Source organism: Apteryx rowi, unplaced genomic scaffold, assembly GCF_003343035.1.
Source record: "Apteryx rowi isolate R43461 unplaced genomic scaffold, aptRow1 scaffold_19, whole genome shotgun sequence".
Taxonomy (NCBI): Eukaryota; Metazoa; Chordata; class Aves; order Apterygiformes; family Apterygidae; genus Apteryx; species Apteryx rowi.
In genome coordinates this window covers 2,146,960-2,169,076 of record NW_020448196.1, presented here as the reverse complement: position 1 = coordinate 2,169,076, position 22,117 = coordinate 2,146,960, and the positions used below count along the sequence as shown (strand labels likewise).

General features: G+C 43.9%; 2 protein-coding genes across 4 annotated transcripts; one reads left to right on the top strand and one right to left on the bottom strand.

Moving 5' to 3' along the window:
* The first annotated feature begins 194 nt into the window (after positions 1-194).
* Positions 195-7,651, top strand: UCK1 (uridine-cytidine kinase 1). Its single transcript, XM_026062207.1, has 6 exons — positions 195-431; positions 1,986-2,082; positions 2,251-2,393; positions 2,494-2,588; positions 3,745-3,793; positions 4,219-7,651. Exons 1-6 carry the CDS (start codon positions 293-295, stop codon positions 4,404-4,406), a joined length of 711 nt encoding a protein of 236 aa, XP_025917992.1. The 5' UTR covers positions 195-292; the 3' UTR covers positions 4,407-7,651.
* Positions 2,529-22,038, bottom strand: POMT1 (protein O-mannosyltransferase 1). 3 transcript variants are annotated; one of them, XM_026062205.1, is made up of 22 exons: positions 21,941-22,038; positions 21,280-21,403; positions 20,434-20,577; positions 20,033-20,139; positions 19,368-19,418; positions 18,882-19,028; positions 17,705-17,816; positions 16,894-16,959; positions 16,223-16,316; positions 15,635-15,790; positions 14,599-14,729; positions 14,257-14,352; positions 12,777-12,869; positions 11,637-11,733; positions 11,453-11,545; positions 10,809-10,929; positions 10,230-10,327; positions 9,792-9,905; positions 9,125-9,251; positions 8,243-8,420; positions 7,766-7,936; positions 2,529-2,607 (listed from the first exon to the last, which is right to left on the bottom strand). In XM_026062205.1, exons 3-22 carry the CDS (start codon positions 20,553-20,555, stop codon positions 2,604-2,606), a joined length of 2,178 nt encoding a protein of 725 aa, XP_025917990.1. In that variant the 5' UTR covers positions 20,556-20,577; positions 21,280-21,403; positions 21,941-22,038; the 3' UTR covers positions 2,529-2,603. The 3 variants fall into 3 exon arrangements, with proteins under 3 accessions (XP_025917990.1, XP_025917989.1, XP_025917991.1); XM_026062204.1 differs by lacking the exon at positions 2,529-2,607 and adding an exon at positions 5,825-6,116; XM_026062206.1 differs by lacking the exons at positions 2,529-2,607; positions 7,766-7,936; positions 8,243-8,420 and adding an exon at positions 8,776-8,984.
* Between the last annotated feature and the right edge of the window lie 79 nt (positions 22,039-22,117).

Below are 22,117 nucleotides of genomic sequence, written 5' to 3'. Positions count from 1 at the left end.
CCTTGCTTCTTCCAACGGGATGTTTCCAACTGCAGGCAAAGCCCCCGATTGCAGCATAGTGGAAGCATGCTCATGCAGGCAAAGCCAGGCCCGCGATGTTTCTGGCTCTCCTGTGGTTTCTCAAAGGGGAAGGCACCGTTTTGTTTTGTGCTCTGTGGAGCAGAGATAATCCTTACCGACTTCCCCAGGCTGCTGTGAACTTTCACRTTTGCAAAGCCGGGTGCGGAAGGCCAACGTGTCTAATTGTTCTGTGTGATCTGTTCCTTCGCAGTCCACAGTATGCGAGAAGATCATGGAGCTCTTGGGCCAAAACGAGGTGGACCATCGCCAGCGCAAGGTTGTCATTCTCAGCCAAGACAGGTTCTACAAGGTGCTCACCACCGACCAGAAGGCCAAGGCATTGAAGGGGCAGTACAACTTTGATCACCCAGGTAAAGCCACAGAAATCAGCCACATGTACACACGGGCTTGCCTTGCAGCTCAGGGGAAGGAGGCATGTCTGCAAGGGGCACTGAATCTGTTTTGGAGGACAGTTGGGAACGCTGTTCCTCTTATCATTGGAACTGTAGCAAATCCTTCTGAGCAACTCACGGTGTAGCACCGCAGGGGTGTGCACCTTGCTTTCCACGTTATTTGAGCCCCTGTGAAACCACCCTTGCAATGAACTGCTTCCTCCTGCTTTTCTGCACCCCTCTGGCATGCTGATGCTAGCTGCTGTCTGGACGAGGGTTTTGCAAAGCATTTCCAGAATTCTAGTGCGTAGAAACAGGCTATTGCAACATTTTTGCTGTGCTGGAAGGTTGCCAGTTTTAAAGCTGCCTGCCACGAGGATAGCAGCTTCTCTAGGCGTGACAGTTGTTAAAGCAGGCAGCAGAGTGTATCTATCTCATCATTCCTTTAATGTGTTACAAGACCACCAGTCCGTCAGGGAACAGACTTCCAGAAACTCTGTTATGAGGGTGAGCTGTTGCCAGGATATCAGGAGTCTACTCGTGGTGATGTCTTACTGTGGCTAAAGCTGTGCAAGCTTCTTCCTCTGTCTTTTGAGCCTCAGTTTTAGCAAATGCACGATAGAGCTAAAGCACAGCTGAGTTACTGTTTGGAGACTAGGTGAGGTTTACTGAAGGGGCTTGCAGAACATGAAAAGTATTGGACAACCTGTAAGGTTAAGCCAGAAAGGACAGAAATGCTTTTCCCCTCCATGACTGTGTCTTTAAATTGCACACATCACTATCAGGAAATCTTGAAACTTGCATTGCTGCAGGTGRTACCTGCCATTTTGCCACATCTTTGCGGAGAGTGATGCTGGAGAGTTGGAGAGCATTCCAGCGTGCATGGTGCTCTGTCTCCCCAGTTGCAGCTGTTGAAAGGCACTGAAATAAACTCCATAGAGCTCCAAGTCCTTTCCTAGCATTTCTTTTCCACACAAACAACTGCTCCCATTACTCTGGGGAGTGCTACTTAATGGCAAATGGGAGAACAACCTGCCCTTGTCTGAAGTCTACTGTCTGTTGTGGGTTGAACAGGGTGGGTAACTCTCCTGAAGGCCTTAAAAATGTCTGAGGCTTTCTAAATTACTTTTAACTAACAGACTGAGACACACACACACACTAYATAATTACGAAGAGGTAAGAATGGCACGCGCGCGCGCRCACACACACACACACACAAATTATATAATTACCTAGAGGTAAGAATGGCAACTTCACGTTTGGGTTAGTTCAGTGTACTGTAGTTGCTTATAAACAACAAATTCTCTCTTCCTTGTCTTTGTAACCAAATATAGCAATTAAAATTTGGGGGCGGGTGTGTGTGTGTGTGTGTGTGTGTTGGGTTGCTGCTGGTAGGAAAGAATAAGCCACAAGTTCCCTTTCCCATGGTGTAATACTAGACAGTGAACTTTTCCTTCAGGACTAGAAAATCTGAGCAGAACATTTGGTATAGCAGCATCTGAACTTCTTCCTCTTTATACCTTCCTCTTGCAGACGCTTTTGATAACGATTTGATGCATACAACCTTGAAAAATATTGTTGAGGGGAAAACAGTTGAGGTACCAACCTATGACTTCGTGACCCATTCTAGGTAGGTTTCAGTTTTGTGCCAAGTCTCTGGCTTGTGTAGGTTGATGTCTCCACCTCTCTTTGGTGTAGGAGCTGTCCCTGCTTCCCAACTGGCCCTTACAGACTCTTTGAATGTGGTGCAAGATCCATTTAACAAAGTGCTCTGTCCTTTTTTTCTTTTCCATGGCAGGCTGGCAGAGACAACGGTGGTTTATCCAGCTGATGTTGTTCTTTTTGAAGGGATCCTGGTCTTCTACAGTCAAGACATTAGGGACATGTTTCATCTCCGGCTCTTTGTTGACACGGATTCGGATGTCAGGCTGTCCCGCAGAGGTAATGCTCTGCTGTCATGCAGCAGTGTCAAAGTGGTGGTCGTCCTTATCCATCTTTGCATTCATGGTAAAACTCACTGTTTCTTATTTTCCTGTCCCAGTTCTGCGAGATATGAAACGCGGCAGGGACCTTGAGCAGATCCTCACCCAGTATACGACGTTTGTCAAACCTGCCTTTGAGGAATTCTGTTTGCCGGTACTAAATGTTTCACTAACTTGATTTGTGTTTTTTGGGAGAGAAAGAAAAGAGTTGCCTGAATTAGCTGTACTGTAGGTGTAGCAATGGTGGCAACAGCTTTTGATGTTAGTTTTTCATGAGTCCCACATGCTCCCCTCTGCCTCATCTCTTTAATCACTACAAGCTGTTTGTTTAAGGAACTTAAGGTTGCCCTTTCTGCTTGCAAAGCACCACGCTAATCTATAGCAACTACACACGGTTTCTCRCTACTCACTGCCATGGCTGTTTTCGCATGGGGCCTTTGACTGAAACGCTCCCACACTGCGTTTATTCTAAGTCTTTGGGGGGGGAAAAAAAAAAAGAATCTGTTTCCAGCAGACTCTCTCTCAACAAGGAATACTGATGAAACCTGGGGCAGATCATTATACAGTCTGCTTGTTATGCCATACAATGCAAGGCCAATTTAGGTGTTCACATAGTCATATTAATTTGTAAAATCCTTTGAGAACAAAATCCTGTATGTGGATTAAAGAAGATGGAAAATACTAGCGCAGGCTTCTCTTGTTCTAGATCAAAGCACTGTTGGGATTGTAAAGGTACTCATTAAAAATGCTGAACTTGCTAACTGATTTATAAGTAGGGAGGAAAAAAACCCAGGGATTTTATGGGTGGTAAAGATCAATAAAATGTCATCAGAGGCAGGAAGGAATTTCGCATGCACATTCGGGGCCTTGGCTTTTAGCAGAGATTTAGTAATGGCTTGTGAAATGCTGATTAGAACTAACTCTTACCAAACAGACCTCAGCCTTGAAACCTTTGTACCACACAATACAGACAGTCCATTTCAAGGCAGTGTACTCTTCAAAAAAGTGTAAAAACAAGTACTCCCACGCTTGACCTACCTGGCTTTTACCTGGTGATTCATTACAAAGGGACAGTGAGACCAAGTYCCTGACTATACATCCACTGTATGTTACCCAGTATGACTTTTCAATTCATTTAGATACTACCATGACAGCAAGCTTTAACTTGCAACACAAGAGCATTAAAAAGAAAAAACAACCAAAAAACACCCTCCATCTTTGCTCTTAGATTTCAGGTGTCTGGTAGTTTCTTCCTTGACTATAACTGGCTTTTGCCAGTGACAGTCTCCACCACCATTTCTGTTTTGCAGACAAAGAAGTATGCAGACGTGATCATCCCCCGAGGCGTTGACAACATGGGTAAAAGGCAGTTCAGTTCTCTGTCTCTGAGGAAACCACCTTTGGGGTTGGCTACTGGGGAGTGACAGCGTGTGGTGCACCACTGCCCTGTTTGCATGCTTACAATGAAAGGTGTTGTGTTGGAGGGATGCAGGGGAGGGAGTTGCTCAGAGCCTGACCTGGATTATCGGCCATTCAGTCTACGAAGGGCTGGAGCATGCTATACACGATTGGAGGTGCAAAGCAGGATGCTGGTTTTAGAAGGTGGCATTGCAGTTGTCTGCCTCCATTGAGGTTTGACCTCACTGCAGAGGGCAGGCATAGTTTCATTTAAGGGCCTGCTGTTAGTTTATACATTTGAGTTGGACAGGGTTGGATACTCCACTTTTTTTTTTGGATAGCTCAGCCAAGAACACGTGTCCTATACTTGCTCTTCCTCTCTGCAGTTGCTATAAACCTCATAGTGCAGCACATTCAAGACATCCTGAACGGAGACATCTGCAAGTGGCAGCGAGGGGCAATGAATGGACACGGTCGGACCTACAAGCGCCCATTCCCCGAACAAGCAGAGAGCAGTAACATGCTAGCAGCTGGCAAACGGTCACATCTGGAGTCCAGCAGCCGTCCTCACTAACCTACCAGAGTCTGAAGGATTTGCCTCTGATCCAGACCAATGCCCAAGAAAATTTTGGGAAGGAAAAACTATTAACAAAATGGTTTGTGAAGTGCCCTTTAAATGGTCATAGCAGCAGAGGGGATACTGGTGTGAAACTTCTCACAGAGAGGAGAGGAAGGAGTTGGACTACTGCCCCTCTCCCTGCCAAAAACCTTCCCCTTTCTCCCTAGGATGTCTGGCTCTACTATGTTTCTCATTGAAGCGGTTAGAGGCAGTTCTACTTGCCTTTTTAAAAAATTTTTGAAATGGCATCTAATGCTGTGAAGTCTCCCTTGAAAGTTAAGCACTACCAGGTGTTTAACGAGATATCCCATTTCCCTGATGCTGCTCTTCCTTAGCAGGAAAATTAGCTGCCTGTTTTTTCTRAAAGGAAAACAGTCTCTCTAAGACAAGCTCAGACCCTGTTAATTTAAACAAGCAGGTACAGTCTTTATTCTTCTCCACCTGCTCTTTGGGACCTTGAGCCCTAGTTCTGGCATTGCTTTCCTGTTGGCCAGCCTCCTTTATCACCCGTAGCAGCTGTGGAGCAGGAGGCGTGACCTTATGAACACAACTGTAGAGGATTCTCCTCTCAAGTTAGAGGTGAAACAAGGGCTCTCTGGGACAAAAGGGAACTTACAGTTCATCAAGAGGACAGGCTTGAGAAGCAGTGTGATTCTGGTTCATAATCCGCACCTTCTGAAGCTCCTGACCCTTGCTACACTGTATGTAGGTGAGGCTTTCAATTTGTACCCAAATAGAGTCTCTTTTATCATAGTTATTGAATACTGAGCTCCAACTGGATTGAGTTGCTCATGGAAAAAAGAAACCTGACCCTGTCAGTTTTAGTGGCTTTGAGGATGTTTCTGTACTGCTGGTTGCAGGGTCTGCTGGGCAGAATCCATCCACCTACAGAACTGGGTAGTTAAATCAGCAAAGGGGAAAGATGTGAATTGCGAGACCCTCCTTCTGATAGTACGAACAGCTATGTGGACATGTTTCTACCCTCAAGTAGAGTCAAAAAGTGCTTACCTTACACTTGAGCAGTTTTAAACTCATGAATATTCTGGTTTTCTAAAAAGAGCAGACGAGGCTGGAAGTATAAACAGTGATATCCCTATTTCTGCAGTTTACCCCAGATAAGTGATACCACAGCAACATAGTTTCTGGAAAACTTCTTCTGAAATGAAGTGTCAATTGGACCTTTAAAAATGTCTATGTTGTATCTTTCCATCACTGAGTCTGCACTTAGAGTAGTTCTAATAATGGGGGTGGGGTGGGGGAAAATATTATTAAGAAGGACTTTTTCGTATTTGCTAGTTTTCTAAAACCAAGGTCTGGCTGTTTTGGCTGTGGATGTTTTGCTTTGGCTAATAAACAAATAACTGAACAAAGAGTGAGCAGAAATGACCATTTTATATAAAAGAGGTTTGCGCTACTTCCACTACAACAACATAAACATACAAAAAGGAATATTTTTGGAGATGTTCTTATACTCAACAGTTCTTTCTCCCTCTAAGGRCAACTCAGAATTGTTAGCTTTATTTCTGTAATCATTGAAGCTTTAGAGAAAAGAATAAAAATGCAGTCTGCACTGTCATCTCTATACCATCTTCAACACAGTAGAAAGTAGTAGAGGTTAGTTATTTACTGGTGAACACCATGGCTCAGTGGTATGTTTGTGTAATGCTGAGGGGAGAGAGAGAAAGCAGTTCATTTCCTGACTGCTGTTGAGCTCTTTCTAGGTCAGGGTGACAGACTAACTTAGATCATGAGATACTTCACCGAAGTACCATACATTAGCTATCAGGGCAGCTTTAAGGAGTAGCAAAATAGTCACTAAACTCTCCTTTGAATGAATCTAGTGTTTGATCATACCTTCCTAGTGGGGGAGATGATCAAGGCAGCCTTGAACAGCATTTGTTACAGCAGTAGGGAGCTCTACAGTAAAAACACCCTGGTCAGTCTATACTGCTGTTCTCAGTAAGCTTTGATCTCTACTGCAAGGGCCTGCGGCTGCAACCACCAAAAAAAAACAAACAAACAAACAAAAAAAAAAACCCAAACCGGGCCTGGCTACTCTACCAGTTGTTGAAAACACATAGAGTGAGCTACTACATGTTTTCCAGTAAATGGTTGTGTGTGAGGGAACCCAGTCCTTATCTTGCAGCCTCTGCTACCCTGTGAATTCCTCTGCTGATGCAAATCAGGGCAGGGGCTGAGTTATCTATGMAGGTTTTCCCCTGAACCCCAATGTACARCTCAGAGCAGATTTCCTTTTAGCATTATCAGGTCTACATTGCTCAAAGCTCCTCCTCCTAAGAGATCTGAGGTCTAACCCTGTAGCYCAGTAAATACAATACTGCCATTGCTAGTAACAGGCCACAGGCTTTGTACTAACTTCGCAAGGCCTCAGGATCTGTCTGGCTTTGTCTGACTTTTCTTGGCCTGCCTGGAGGTTTGTTTTAGCTAGTTTAGCTGTAACAGCATTTTTAATGCCTAACTTGTTTTATTTTTTGCTTAGGCTTATAAAAATTATGGTTATACCATATGATTATGCATAGATAATAGTAACAAGTCATTAATCTATGTAGAATGAACTATTTATAATCCTAACATAATGGTGTAGTGCAGAGAAATAAGGATGATGATAGCAGAGGCCATGAGCGTGGGGGCACTGAATTTGGTGTAGTGGAATACAAGCATGGGATGATACTGGAGAGCACGGGACCAATTACTGGTAATTAAAGAAATGCAAACTTTGGAGCTGGGCAAAAGCAGTTTTTAGGAACAAAGAGAACAAGCAGCCAATATATAGAAGACTGTTCATCTAGAGTAACATGGCATTGCAGACCAAGCAAGAAAGAGCAAAGTGTAAAAGTGCTAGAAAACACGTAAAATAGACCCACATGTACCCTAGAGCAAGAAGAAAGAAACCATCAACATCAGAATCCCAGCAGAGGCAGAAGAAACCCCTGTTACCAACATTATACTCTTCCCAGCAAAGGACCTGGGATGCTGACAACTTGCTGTAACCACCCTCCGGACTGAAGCCAGCAACCTTACGACCCTGAGGCACAGTGGAAAGGAGAGCATAACAGGAGTAGAGACTGGGAAGTGTGTTCATAACAACTTCAGCTATTACTGTTGAAAGCTTTTCTGTAACGGTGTTCTTCTTTTATTTTCTCGTTTTTCTATTTTAATTAAATCTGGACTAATGCCAATTATTTGCTCAGACTGCTAAGATTTCAATTATACTAACAATAAATTCTTGGCTTTGCATAAAAGATATTTCCATTTGCCTTTAACAAGATTGTCAGTGTAACTGAGGCTGTTACCGTTTTCGGATGAGGATGTTCCAGCTGTCCTTCCAGCGCAAATCCTTGAGCTCAGCAACCGAGAGAGAGGGCTCCCCGTAGGTCACGGGGCTGAACGTGCAATAGACAAGGTAAACCGAAGAGAACCAGGCCACGATCAATGCGCTGAACATGCTTTTGGGAAGTAGAGATCTGGGATGAGGTGGAGAGAGGGAGCAAAAAAGAGCATTCAAGTTATATCAAAGCTATCCAAACACTCCATCCAAATGCAAGAGGCAGATACGGGATCTCTGTCTTTGTCTCTGTCTCTCTCTGTCTCTGTCTCTCTCTCTCTCTCTCTCTCTCTCTCTTTTTTTCCCCCCCTTACAGGAAAATGCCAAGATATGGCCACAAACACTGTTTTCCTGCAGTAGCTTGACAAGAGGCTAGCACTGGAAGACAGAACCTTTCCACTTGTTTTGTCCTTATCTGTTAAAAACTGTGTGATGACCCACATACCTGCAGAGATGATTGCTGAGGTGCTGTAATACAATGGGAATCAGGAGAATCTGGAATGTGAGGGCAGGTAGGTAGTGGTACAGGAAAAGCGTTTTCTCCATCAGGAAGAAGGGCAGGTAATTCACAGCCCAGCCTCCAACACAGATCCCCCCAGCTGATACCCAGAGCTGCCATRCATCTGCAGGAGAGAGGAGAACAACTCTGACCCTAATACCATCTTAAAACACTGTCCCTAGAAACTTAAAGCCTCTAAGAAGTTACCTACTTGCAGGGTTTTTTTTTATTTTCTATAGTTTGTGTTAAAAGACCTTTAACTTGACCACACTCCTCAATGGAGGAAAATGGTTACATTGTGTCATGCTTTTATGAAGTACCTATCAAGACAGACCACTGCCAAAAGGAAGCAGCTTCACCCCCCCCCCCCCCCCCCCCCAAAGACAGCAGAATGTACTTCCAAAAAAGGTCAGGGAAAACAGGCCATGCAGAGGAGATGGCACCTCTGTCAGAAAGAACACATCTAAAATAAATAAACCCCCCCCACAGAGTCAGTATCTCCCTCTGTTYCCTTTACATCAGTCACAAAGGTTCTCCGTACATTCCAAATCTGATGCCTGGAGATGATTGCTTTTATCGAGAGAATAACTCAAGTATTATGCTGGCTATATTGTTTCATGAGGTCACCTTCCCAAAGGYGATAATCAATCTCTTGCTGGGCAGGAAGAAGAGGGAGTATTCTACATGCCTGTGTGTCCCAAACAAAAATTTCAGAGCTATTGCACWGGAAAAGGTGCTACCATAGCTAAACACACAGTTGCAAAAAATGTGGCTCTGGCCCCATTAAAGTTCAGTAGACCAAGATAACTCGTCTCTATGGAATCAGACCTTCAGGAATGTCGTAAATTCTTCTCCTTCGTCGTACCAAGTACCACAGTGACAAACACATGTAGACCAGAGTAGCGACATTAGCTGAAGCCCAGGTGAGAACATTCCCAATGAGGTGGATCTGAGCCTGCAGGATATGAGATGGTCTGAGCCAGAAGAAGGAACATGCCACAGTTCTTTTAGATAAGTTCAAATATTACCCACATATACTTGCTAAATTAGAACTTCAGAATGTAGCTGGCTAGTAACCTGATCTTTCTTGGAACAAAGCAAGCTGATAAACTTTGATGCTCTTAGACTCTTTTTTTTTTTTTTTTAATGTATGACACTTAAAAGATGCTACTGAAGATGAACTCATCTTTTAAACAGAATCAGCAATGGTAATTACTAAATTGCAGTTACCCTTTAAAAAGAGTGCAAGAAGTGATTTCATTAAAAGAAACAATTGTAAAAGCTATATCACATGTCAAAAAAAAAAAATCATTGCCCTGGGAAAAAAAATTATTTGCTTTGAAACACCCAGGATTCTTAAYGGAATCCATTCTAGACCAGCTCTTTGGATTGAACTCTAACTGCAGCCCTGCTCTCACTCACACTTCTGGAGCTCACATCAGAACTCATCTGYTTTGTTCTATGGGCTCACGTTTATTCCTGTCTTCAGACTTACCCCAGAGGTTGGGTGGAGCCAGTAGGCAATATTTGTATCCATTGTGATCCAGTCCAGAGCAGAGGAGCTGTATTTATGTTCCGTATCTTCATTTTTCAATGTTAGTATCTTCCACTAGAACAAAGGAAACAGAAYTGGAACCACAATTGAGATACCAGGCATGGATGAGCAGCTCCAGATGTAAGACGGTAAGTTCTTAACCTGAGAGCGGAGAAAGATTTTTCATCTCTTGTACTGAGTACTGATCAATAAAATGGTTTTATTTCGTTCTAATAAAATGCACTTTCCTTAGTGAATTTCTGAAATGTTAGTAAGGGGCATCAACACTACTGATTTCACACATAAAAATATCAAGGTTCAGTTTCAGAGAGATTCTGGTCCTGCTCTGCAGCAGAATAAAGGACAAAGCAAACAGAAGGGAACAGGGAAGATATTCACCTGCAATTCTRCAAATTTGGCCATGAAGCTGAGGTTTTTACTGATGTCCATCTGTGTAGGAGAGTGGAGCTCCACTTCCCTTTCTTTCTGCTCTTGACCTGGAAGAAAACAGCATGGCTCAGAAAGARCAACATAACAGCGAGAAACTAAGGGATGAGCCCATGATATAACTCTGTTCTTCACTCAAGGGGCCAGTCTGCGATAGTCTGGTTGCAAGAGGGCTCTGAGGGGATTTTTTAAGGGTTTTGGACACCATGGTAGAGCCAGGGCCCACTCAAAAGCTGTTCGAACCCATAACTGTGGTCTGGCTGACTGTGGCCAGGACACCCTATGCCATGACCACGAGAACATCCTCCTCAGTCTGTACACAGCACAAGTAATTCCATAGGACAGCATCCTTCCACCACGTTCCACTGCAGCTAATCCAACACAATGGGTAAGTTTTGTTCCTCTCATACTACGAAGGAATGTACTTTTATGCAAAACACACACACATCATGTATTAACACATGATACCTTTCTATGAACAGGAAGGCCCCCATCACAGAAATCTCTCTAGAGAACACGGCTGAGACRTACTTTTCCCGTATCTGTGCTCTTCCACATTCCACACCATGCTCTGATGGTAGCCTTTCGACAACTTCTCRCCAACCACCTCCAGCTGCCGGTATCCCCACTCAGGTAACGATGCTCCACTGAGCTAAAAGTGAAAGATGGCAAAGATGATTTAGACTTACAGTCCTGCCAATGTGAACTTCAGGCTGGAAGTTTCTAGGCCCTGACTTAGTAGTCCCTTCTCGGAGGAAGGGACTGCTAAAAAGTACGTGAAGAGTCACCACACAGTACAGTCTCAACAAACGCTACAGCTATAAAAAGTCAGTAATTCTGGTAAACACACTGTGACGAGATTCTTAACTGCTCCAGCTGCTATGAGCTACTACACACAGACCCAGCACCAATTTCTGAGGCAGTGTCTGAGGCTCAGTTGTGTAGAGTGGTCACAACCTCCTGAGAAGCAGGACAGCTCTGCATGCTGAAAAGGAATCAGTACGACTACCTGAAACACACACTGCCTTTTTTCCCTTTTACCATAYTGAGCAGGTTTATTGTTTCCTTTTATTTATTTATATGTTTGTTTTATGTGGTTTGGGCCTTTTGGAGCACAGAGATTACACAAGTTGCATGGGGGAAAAGCTGTAGGCAGATAAACAAAACACTTTTACCTTTAGCACTGCGGAGGTGTTCACATGAACAAACCTCACTTCTGACAGAATTGTCTTCCACACATCTGTATCAGATTCCCGATTTACAATTTCCTACAACAGACAGATGGATTTTGATTGTCATTTTGTCTCTGCTGTTTCTTCCAGAAAACAATATGCTTCTCCCTTCCCTTTGACTACTCACCACTCTCCAGAGGTTCTGTGCTGGCATGGAGATGTTATAATCAATATAACAGGAGACTTCTTGGGAGTGGGGGCTAAGAGGGGCAGCAACATCATGCCTGCAAGACAAGTAAAATAAGCACCCACAGATCCTCCAATATCGTTTACCAAATTTGTATGAAAAACAAACCCATAAAGGTATTGAGATGGCTTAGACCAGATTCATCAATAAAGTAAAACCAAATAACCCGTTTGTACAGATTGCACTGTTTACTCTGAAAGAGAACACTCCCCATTAACAAGAGCTGCCAGGAACAGGCTTGGAGGAAGCCAGTACGGATGACTGCTGTCCTGGGCTGAAGAACAAGCACTGATTGTGACAAACAGAGAAGCTGTTCACTGGGGTTTCCAATAATGAACAAACTGGGTTTGGAAGGGACACAGCAAAAACCCAAGCTCAGAATGTTCCCCTTCCAAATAGGAGTGATATCCAAAGGGAGTGAGCATGCACTTGAATAGCAGTCGGGAGGCCATTTCATAGTGCAGTCTTTACAAAACAGGCAGGARCCCACAGCAGTCAGCCTCAGCACACCGGCTTCTCCAAAATATTGTCTTAACTTTCAGAGCACACCCTTCATCCAGGGTTATGCCATGAAAGTCAGTAGAGCTGCTAGATGACCTGTCAGTCTCACAAAACAGTAAATATCTCTGCCTGCCTGGAGAGGAGGCAGCGAAGGGGGAAGGATGGAGACTCACCAAGGGAAATATGTATTTATGAATCTGCAGAACTAGCATGAATTGTATCAGGTAACTATGAGTCAAAATGTTTGCAACCATCATTAGCCCCTTTTAAGACCCCTAGCACAGTAGACCAGAAACAGCTAGCAGGCACTGAATGGTTTTTGATTAGTATCACATCCCACTGCCAAGTCAACTGCACAAAATAAATAAGCACACTGAATCCCTTCTCTAGGGCACAGGGATGACCTATGTGACCAACCATTTGAGGCCCCTCCTAGGCCCGCTGTTTAAGAATCCATGAATAACAGGTAGTTTATAGTGTAGTTGAACATAAGGGTCATTCATTGCACTTCCACCTCAAATAGTTATTCTGAGAAACGAGAAAACAGGATGAAGAGCTGAGGATGGGGTAAAGTCTTACGTGTTGAGGTATCGAGTCGTGATGCCATGGACCAGCTGCACAATGTGCCCATGTCTGACAGGACGGGGTGGGTTACTCACCACCAGCTGCTGCCTGGTGGAGTGACACACAAGAGGAAGCGGTTACATTCTTCTTTCTAAATAATGCAACCTTGTCATGACCAAACTGTCAGGWCAAGAAGCTGCAGACATGGATAAAAGGAGAGACGTTTAGGCGGTAAGATGAGAAATTCAAGCAACTGATAGATTATACCAGAATGGAAACAAAGYTTGCCAAGGCAAAGGAGAGTTAAGGGCAGAATGACTCAGGGGATGGGTAATGGGATACCGACACCCCAGTCTTTAGGTCAGTGGTCTGAATCCAGGTCAGTCAGGAGCGAGTCCAGATTATTCCCATCCAACAGCTGTTTGGTGGCTTTGGTGAAATGAGTAAGTGCTTCAGTGAGATCTGACAGGTGTTCTTACCACCACTGATATCACTTTTGGCAGGCTCATAAGAGAGATTAATGGCTACATCCATGAAGGAGACCACACTTAACTTGCCTGTTAACAGGGCTAATGCATGCTTTGGCAAGGGGGAATGCTGCAGTTGACCTAGCTGCTGCCTGTACTTGATCGCTCTGTGAGGTTCACAGAAGGCCTACACATTCTCCAGGGCTTGTAAGAGTCTTGAGTCTGAAGAACTTTAAGAAGATACCATTTTCTGTGGTTCCCACAGAGAGTCTGGTACAATCTACATTTGTAAGGTTTGTACTATGGCCAATCTTTTCCGGTGTGGATATGATTTACAGTGGCACACAGTTCTGGAAGGACTGTTTATACAGTTCCCAGAGTAACATGAGAAACCTACAAAAGCAACTTTTTGATCAGTATAAAATGACATCGCACAAGGGCTTTCACTGGCAGAGCTACAGGAACAAAGAGTCCTGCTCCTAACTGACAGTTACACTGGGAAAACGCTCAGTCACAGACACGCACTTGGAATTCCTCCTGATGTGGCAGGMTCTACAGTTCATCCCACATTTGAAGTACAAAGAAATACTCATTCTGCAAAAGTGATTTCTACTCTCTTCAGAGACCTATTCAAGTTTGATAAAACTCATCAAGGCAATTTAATGTCAAGGCTTGCACACTTCAAAAAGCAGCACWTCACTTTCATGCAAAGCACCTGAAGAGTTCCCATCAATCTCATTCCTCTTTAAAGTTCCCTTTGCACACCGCACAGCTCAAGCTCTGGTGGGAGCAGTACAAATAGAATTTCTGAGCCTTCAGTAATGCTTCTAACATAACGAAGATGATGGAGCAATCAGCCAGCCTGACCAACTCTGCAGCTGAAATGACTTCCCTCAGGATCACACATGGCTTCAGCCTCCATAAGCAGAGAAGTTATGTTCAGTCTAAGCTAAGCACTGCTTACGTTTTGGAAGTGTATTGAAGCTGTGCTTACAGCAGGTTGGCATTTAAGTCTCTTGCATACTTACATTCCAGGATCTTTGACAATCCACCAGTTGTTCACATCCTTGAAGGGATAACATGTCACCTGCTGTTGATGGGAACTACCTCGGCCATTCTCATACCTGTACAGAAGGTTAAAACAAAACAAGTGTGGAACAGTACATTTCCATGTTCAACAGTCACAGCAATACAAATCTGCATCGGATCACTGGCTCCACTCTTACAGAGCACAGAGAACCTGTGCAGCTACAGTGTGCTCTGAAGGCTTAATGGACAGACTGCCCCAACCTGAACTAAGATATCTGGACTGCCAGATGAACCAGAGCATATTTTCACCCTAAGATTACATAATAAACCAGATTCCTCACCTGATGGGATAAGTGTTCTTGTGAGAATGGAGCCAACACTGCATGGGTTTGCCCAATACATTCCGCAGAGTAATCTGAGAGCCATAAGCCACCTCTAAGGGTTGACCCTGAGTGATTCGAGCTAGCCCACCCTGTGAAGCATAATGAAAGGATAAGTGGAAAGAAGAAACGGCAGCCCAGAGGCTGTTTAAATTCTAGTAAGAGTCACTTGTCACTTTAACATAGCAGTAGCTTAGCATAATGCCTTCTCATCTGGTTGTATCTAAAAAATAAAAATAAATAAAGTCTTGCAGTATCACACTCACCAGAAATTAAATAAACCAGACTTTGGTTTATTGTTGATGTTTAATTATTTATTACATYGTATATATAATAACAATCTATATATATTTATTATATCTTTAATTATTTATTATATCTTGCAGGCTTTGCAAGACTGTGGGGTCTTAGGGAATATCCCTAAAGCCATGCTGTACAAACAGAAAGACTAAGCGRTCTCTTACAGATAAATCACACAGTCATCCCTGTAATATATAAATGCCTTTTAGCAGAGGATTAAGTGACATCACTACATACAGCTTTCTTTCACCTACAGACGACACTGTGTGTTAGCAGTATACAACTGGATACATTGGTACAGTTTTCCTCATAGCTGGATGTTTTAAACCATAATCCCCTAAATTTTTTTTTCCATTAAATTATCGGATTAAAATAAATTACAAATATAATCAATCTAATATATTCAAATAATATACAGTTTCTTGTTGGACCAATTCCAAAGTCATCACTTAAAGAGTTCAGTACTGTATCTGCTCCTGTGGAGTTCCCTGTAGAAAAGGCCAAGTCTTCAGCAGAAGAGTGAACATACTGCTCTTAGTTCATKGGGAAAAAGCTTTTCATCTGCTATTAAGATTTCTGTCCTTTATTTTTTAAACTTAAAGCAGCACTACAGCACCARAGCAGTAAAATGACATAAAAGGAACAAATATGCAGGATCAAAGGAACAAGAGCGCAGGCATGACCATGTYTTCTTTACCTCTAAGCTGGCTTGGAAAGCACTTGTCATAATTTGGTCATGAGGCCCAGAGCGATACAGCAAAGCCAAGTGAACRTAGAAGAAGGACAGGTACATTGTCACTGGGATGATGATGAGGGCCAACCCCCGAGCCAGAAAATGGCACATCAAGGAAACCTAGAACACAGAATTCACTGTTTTCATGTCCCAGATACTAAAAATACCAGCGCAATTGACTTGTTTTACTTGCCTTTTTTAAGTCCCCCAACCACCCTCATTCAGCTACAACATTGAGGACAGYTGGATAACTTTCACTGAAGATTTGAACTGGAGCCAGCAGGAGGTATGTGGAATAGCATAGGTTTTGAGCCACAAATCACCAAGATAAGGATATCAGCAGAAAARCCAATCACACACACATGCTTTTCTTAAACTTAACTCCATCTTCCCCAGCARCTGTGCTGGGAAACTGTTCTACAACACAAGGTTTTGCAAACTATGATAGGGGACTGTAGGATAAAAAACAGCTAAAGGCAGATTTGTTACCTCCTAGCTGGTTCTTGTTATGGAAAGTTACACACAATGTATTTTGAATGCTGTGCTACCTACATTTGACAAGGTCTGGTCTCCTATCATATGCCAGAAGTGGAGTCCTGTGATGACCAAAAGCAGCATATAGGTGAACAGGCCCATATATTTCACTCTGAGAAAAGAGCACATAAAAACTCAACAGGGTTAAAAACTATACACATCTGTAACTGTTACTTAATGAAAGACATATATATTCAAACTCTCTCTTGAACAGGATGCATTTAAGTCCAAGGGCTTTAATTCATGACAAGTTCRGTATGCCAATATACAAGAGCTTCAAGGCTTTGACCCTAGAAGAAGTAATTTGTTTGCTAATTAAATTAAATAGCTGGCAGTGACAAAGGCAGAGAATCTTCTTGGTAACAAGGTGACAGATCAGAAAGCACTGAGTCCCTRAATTCAGACTTACTGAAGCTTGAGGGGACTAGGAAGGAGGGGTGAAATGCTGATGCTAATTTATAACATAAAGACATCTCTGAGAAAAACATTTTGTTCTTCCCATGACATTACCCTTTAATACCTGGTATTGCTCCCAGTGAATTGATATGCTTACTTTAGAAACAGTCTAACTCAAAAAAAAAGTCATGGAGAAGCATGCTCAGAACAACACCAAGAATGAAGCCCCACCAATACCTCAGATGGTAGGCAGGAAAGTCAGCTTACTAAAACAAAGATGTGTCAGTACTTACCCAACMGCACAGGAACAAGCTACTCCAGTCAACAGAAGCCAAAACCACCAGCTTCCAGAGAAGGAACTTAAATAAAAGGACAAAGGAAAGAATGTTACAGTGAGATCTGAATACCTGCTTGAATTTCTAATACACTTGCTTGAATACAGGTAATTTAACTTGAAAAAAACCCTGCAGTACTCCACTATTTCTTATTCTACTCAGAGGTATCTCATACTCAGCCTCCCAGGCCACCAACTCTCAGTCGTGACCTACAGGATATTGTTAAATGTACTTCTCTGTATTCTGAAAAGCAATTCTGAGCAGTGAAGGTCTATCTGGCTTCTGATACTGCAAATAAAGCAACGTATTCAGCCACTTGCAGGACTTGGTTTAAAGTTGATTTTACTTTAAGATCATGCCCTGCAAGGATCAGAGAACAATGAAGTCACAAGAAACAAAGCTCTCTAGATTCAGTGYTGGCAAACAGTAACAAAGGAAAGTAAGTGACCTACTATCATCAGTATTTCTGAGGAAAGAAGAAAACTATAATAATAAAACATCCAGGTAGGCAAATGTGTGCTCCCCAAGGGATTTTATTTTAATTAAAAAATAAAAAAGACAACCTTGCTACCAGTTTAAAAAAGATCATAACACTGTTCAGAAGAGCAAAACCTTAGGACAGCCTTGTGAGGAGTCAAAGTATTGGATTTTACAGACAGAGGAAATGAGTTTCAGAAAGGTCAYGTGACTTACAGAAAAACACACACAGTCTGTGATAAAAAGAGTCATCAAAAGAGATCCAAAAGGATCGGAGACAATCCAGCTTTACCTGTAGCTCTGTGAATTGTAAAATTTCAGGTAGGACAAGACTGCAAGCAGGATAAAAAATATCAGTATTGATTCCAGGAGCATGAACCTCGACTGAGTGATCAAAGAGTTCTCTGTTGGAAAAGAGAGATGGACACAAAATTAGAGAAACTTATCTGCAGGGAAACTACTAGGCAAGTGCTCTACCTCAGAAAATAACATCATTATGCAAAAGAAGAACCTGCCCTTTTAAGAATGGGCCATCTACTTCCAATCCCACTGGCTGTAACAGGGAATTGTTGAGTTTAAAAGGACAAAAACCTTCTGACCGGAGCAAAGTGCATGGCCAATAATCGTCCCCAAGGACATAGAAGTGGACATAGAAGTGGGCAAAAGTAGAGTCTGGCAGCAGGCAGATAAAGCTGCTGTGCTTGCCTACAAAAGCACAGAAAATGAATGCTGGGAGACTCAGACAGGTGCTTCTCAAGGAAACAAGAGTCAAGGCAGTGACCCAAGTAAGCGATGAGCATGATGATGAATCTTCAAGAAAGGGAGTTGCATGGAGCTATGGCTGCCTTGTGTAGGGTTTCCTGAACTGGAACCAGAGCAGCAGGTAACTAGGAGAAGTTTCATTTATTAGACTGCTAACAGGCTGGTGAAAGGCTCCTTCCCTCTCAGGCAGACACTCAGAGAAAAATAAAAGAGGTGTAAACACGAGAACAGTGTCAAATCATGGTGCTAAGGACCAGACCGGCCTGCTGCAGTTTGGAAGCAAAGAAATTTGATGAGCTCCAACTTAAAGTAGAGCCCTCCTGCTAAGAAACAGTACGTTGTAACTCACCCTGTGAACCTCTGAGGAAGAGGGTACAGTGCTCCTCACAGGCAAGAAATGCGGTTTTCTGTGAGGCTGTTAAGGCTGGCCACTTTGTTCAATAATGAAGTGAACCAGCGGTACCTTGTTTAAAGACACAGTCTAGAATGGCACCTGCTGCAGAGCTGTATGGACAGAGGGGTCCAGAGAGGCGCAGCAGAGACTGATACAGGTCAGGACTGTGACTGGGCTCCAGTGCGTTGTTAGCGTTCTGTGGGGAGATGCTAACTCCAGCCACTGTTCCTTTTACATGCTCTAAAAATTCAGAAGGGGATAAGGGACTATACCCTCCCTGTATGAAGAATGGGGCCCAAGGGAATAATCTTACCTAAGAGAATCAGAAGAGCAGCTCCAAGTGCAGCACAGTGGGAGAAGTGCATTTCTACCAAAATCTGGTAYGCTAAAGGGACACAGAGAGCACCAGCCAGCGCTGGCAGGAGTCGCAAGGACCAAACAGGAACATTCATACTATATTCTAAAATAGGAGACAACAGTGACACAAGAATTTGGAAACTATTAATTGCAGAGAAGCTAGTTCAATACAGAACTCCTTATGACTACAACAACTTGTTGAATGTGACTCCTACCCCTAATAATTTTGTCCAGCTTGTACTACTTAAACTGTTAAACTTCTGTGCTATGGGAACATAATGCCTTAAACTTCCATTAGAGGCCTGCAGAAGACCTAGTTAAGAGGAGAACTAAAAGTGTCAGATAAAGCATTATTTCCACTAGTCAGGAAAAAGGAATCTGTCAGCTGCTCAAACACTGCTTATTTTCTCAAAAGAATGAGAATGTTAAAATCAGTTCTTACCAGCTCCAATTCTGTTCCACAAGAAGTTTCCATCAAATCCCCCTAAGTAACCTAAAACATAAACAACAATTCAGAATTTCCAGTGTCAAAACTGGAGTACAAGAAAAGGTGCTAAACTGGTCCTAGAACCATTTCGCAAACACACAGCTCCTCCACACACGGAAGGCCTCTTTCCAAAAAAAGGATCCTCTTTCCTACTGTTTTGCCTGTAGCAGTGCTTGATAAACTGTAGAAGCATGAATAAAATATACCGGGAACAACAGATTCTCAGTGACAAAGGTATATGTAGATTTAATCCCTCCTTCCCATACACAGACACTTGTACGTTGTGCATGTCTCAGCTATAGAAAGGAACTCAGGCCTTAAACTCAGCTTGTTGCCACTATTTCTAGGCACTAGCAGTTCTCATCTTATGTTCCTCTTTATTCAAATGACTGGATAACAATGAGGTAATGGACACATGGCTCTGTCACTTCCCAAGTACTCATGTGATAGCCCTGTAACAATACTAAATAAGGGAAATCCTAACTCTCTCTACATCAGAACCTCTCAACTGCCTTGTATTTTTCCCCAATGACAGGATCTGGCAACTTATATTTAACCAGAACTTCTCTCTTCCAGAGCAACCAAAAATAGACACTTCCCAATCTCAGCAGACGCCCTACCTCCCAAAGCTAGCAGCATATGGCCAAAAGGTGGGCCACTGTCATCCACGAAGAAGATTCTCTTCATGTAGAGGGAAACGAACTGGCCATAATAAACTTCATCAAAACTGAAACATAACAGATAGAAACATGTCAAGTCTCATTGGAAGAATCCGGCAAGCTACAGGGATACTAGGGAAGGAAAGCCTGATTTGTTGGCAGAAGGCTAAGAATACGATGAAGCACGGTGAGACACTTTGGCCCCTTACCTTCCCCTCTTGACTTTCTGTTAGGGAAACACTGTTACCACATTTACTGGGGCTGGCACCAGGCCAGCTCTGCTCTTCTGCTGCTGCTCTTATTCACAAGTGTTTTTTAAAAAAATCCTGTGGTTCAAGTAGGAAGTAAAACATTTTACTCACACTACAGCCCGTGGATAGGAAAGCCCCCGAAGGCGGCTTATTAATCCCATCGCAGTCAATGCCAAGAGGTTCATATTTATCTCTGCAGTAACCACAATTGGATTCTTCAGAAATCCCAACATCCTGTCTAAGGTCTGACCAAACCTTTGAGAGCAATAAGAAAAAATCAGCAGTCACCCTTTTGCTATCTGAAGATCACTTGACAGAAAGCATGCAACACTACTTTTGGCTCCTAGTAACCCATGATAACTGACCTTCCAAAGTTTTCTTGGTTTACACATGTATGTGTTTTCTACTATACATACAGTAGTAACTTCAACTGTGAAAATGAAGAATTTACTAAACTTCCAAAAAAAACCCCCACCTAACTTTTCATCTGCCCTGCTTCTACAGGTATATGGTTCTCTGTCCAGTAAATTTCCAGTAAGCTGGAAACTTTACTTCTTCTTACACTGGTTCTGCAGTAACACAACAGCTTAATTCAAGACCATATTCTGCTGCTCTTTGCACTATGCAAACATCCCAAGCCAAACCCTGGTGCTAATGGTACACAAGCCAGATGCTCAGACACTAGGCTGCTCTCATAGCTTTTTTTTTTTTTAAGTTACTTCCTTGTAAACTGAGCATATTTGGTTGGTCAGGGGAAACCCACAAACATCCTCTGTCTTACAAAGTTGGCTATGGGAGCACCAGTGTAGGTGATGTAGGACTCTAGCACAACCTAGGGGGGAGAAACCCTGTAGAAAGCATGACTCAATTCTCTGCTACTCCTGTGGGCAGGAAGAATTGCTAAAAGCTAGCTAAACTGTCAGAAAATAGAAGGGCATCAATGTTGTATCTCCTCACCTCGATACAACTGAAAGTTACTGGAATAAATCCTTCTGCATGGCTTTGATCAGGTAAGAACAAAGCAAGATGTGAGCGCATCACCACCACGAAGCGCAGTGCCACCGTCCTCCTTTCTCGCTACCTACAAAACACAAGTCCTGTTCAGCTGCGTGCTGCCCTGCAGAACTGCCTTTTGCAAGAAACCCCTGGCAAAGCTGTGCTCTCCACCTGCGCCAGGGACTTCACGCTGCTGCCCCTCCTGCCTGTGCGCRAGGGCAGGCCCCATGCCCAGCCATCACCTCACAGGCCCTGTGACCCTACAGAGCGCCCTGAGGGGAGGGGACCACACTTTGCACGAGGCCCCTTCTCCCTGCAGTGCTGGCAGGCCTTGAACCCYGGGGCAGGAGGAAAATAGGACCTCTACCTCCCCCCCCCCAAGACTTGTCCCCCCCCTCGAGCCTTGGGGGTGGCAGTAGGATGACTGCCCCCCAAGGCCTCACATCCCCACCTTAAGCCTCATGGGGGGCACCAGGAACACCCCCCCCCGAGCCTTATAGGGGAGCAATAGGACCACTAACCCCCCCCCCAGGCCTCGCCCCCCTGCCTTAAGCATTATAGGGGGGGGCACCAGGACCGCTACCCTCCCCCCCGGCCTCCTACCCCTCCCCTTGAGCCTTACGGAGCCGGGGGAGGGCAGTGGGACCCCAGCCGCCCCCCTGGTGCCCTTTGGGCGGCAGCGGGATCGGCCCCCCCGCCCTCGCGACGCAGCCCCGAGGAGATGGCGGCCCCTTCCCCCTCCCCCCCTCCGCCGCCCGCCAGGGGGCGGGGCCGGCGCACGCGGCCTGCTCCGCCCCCT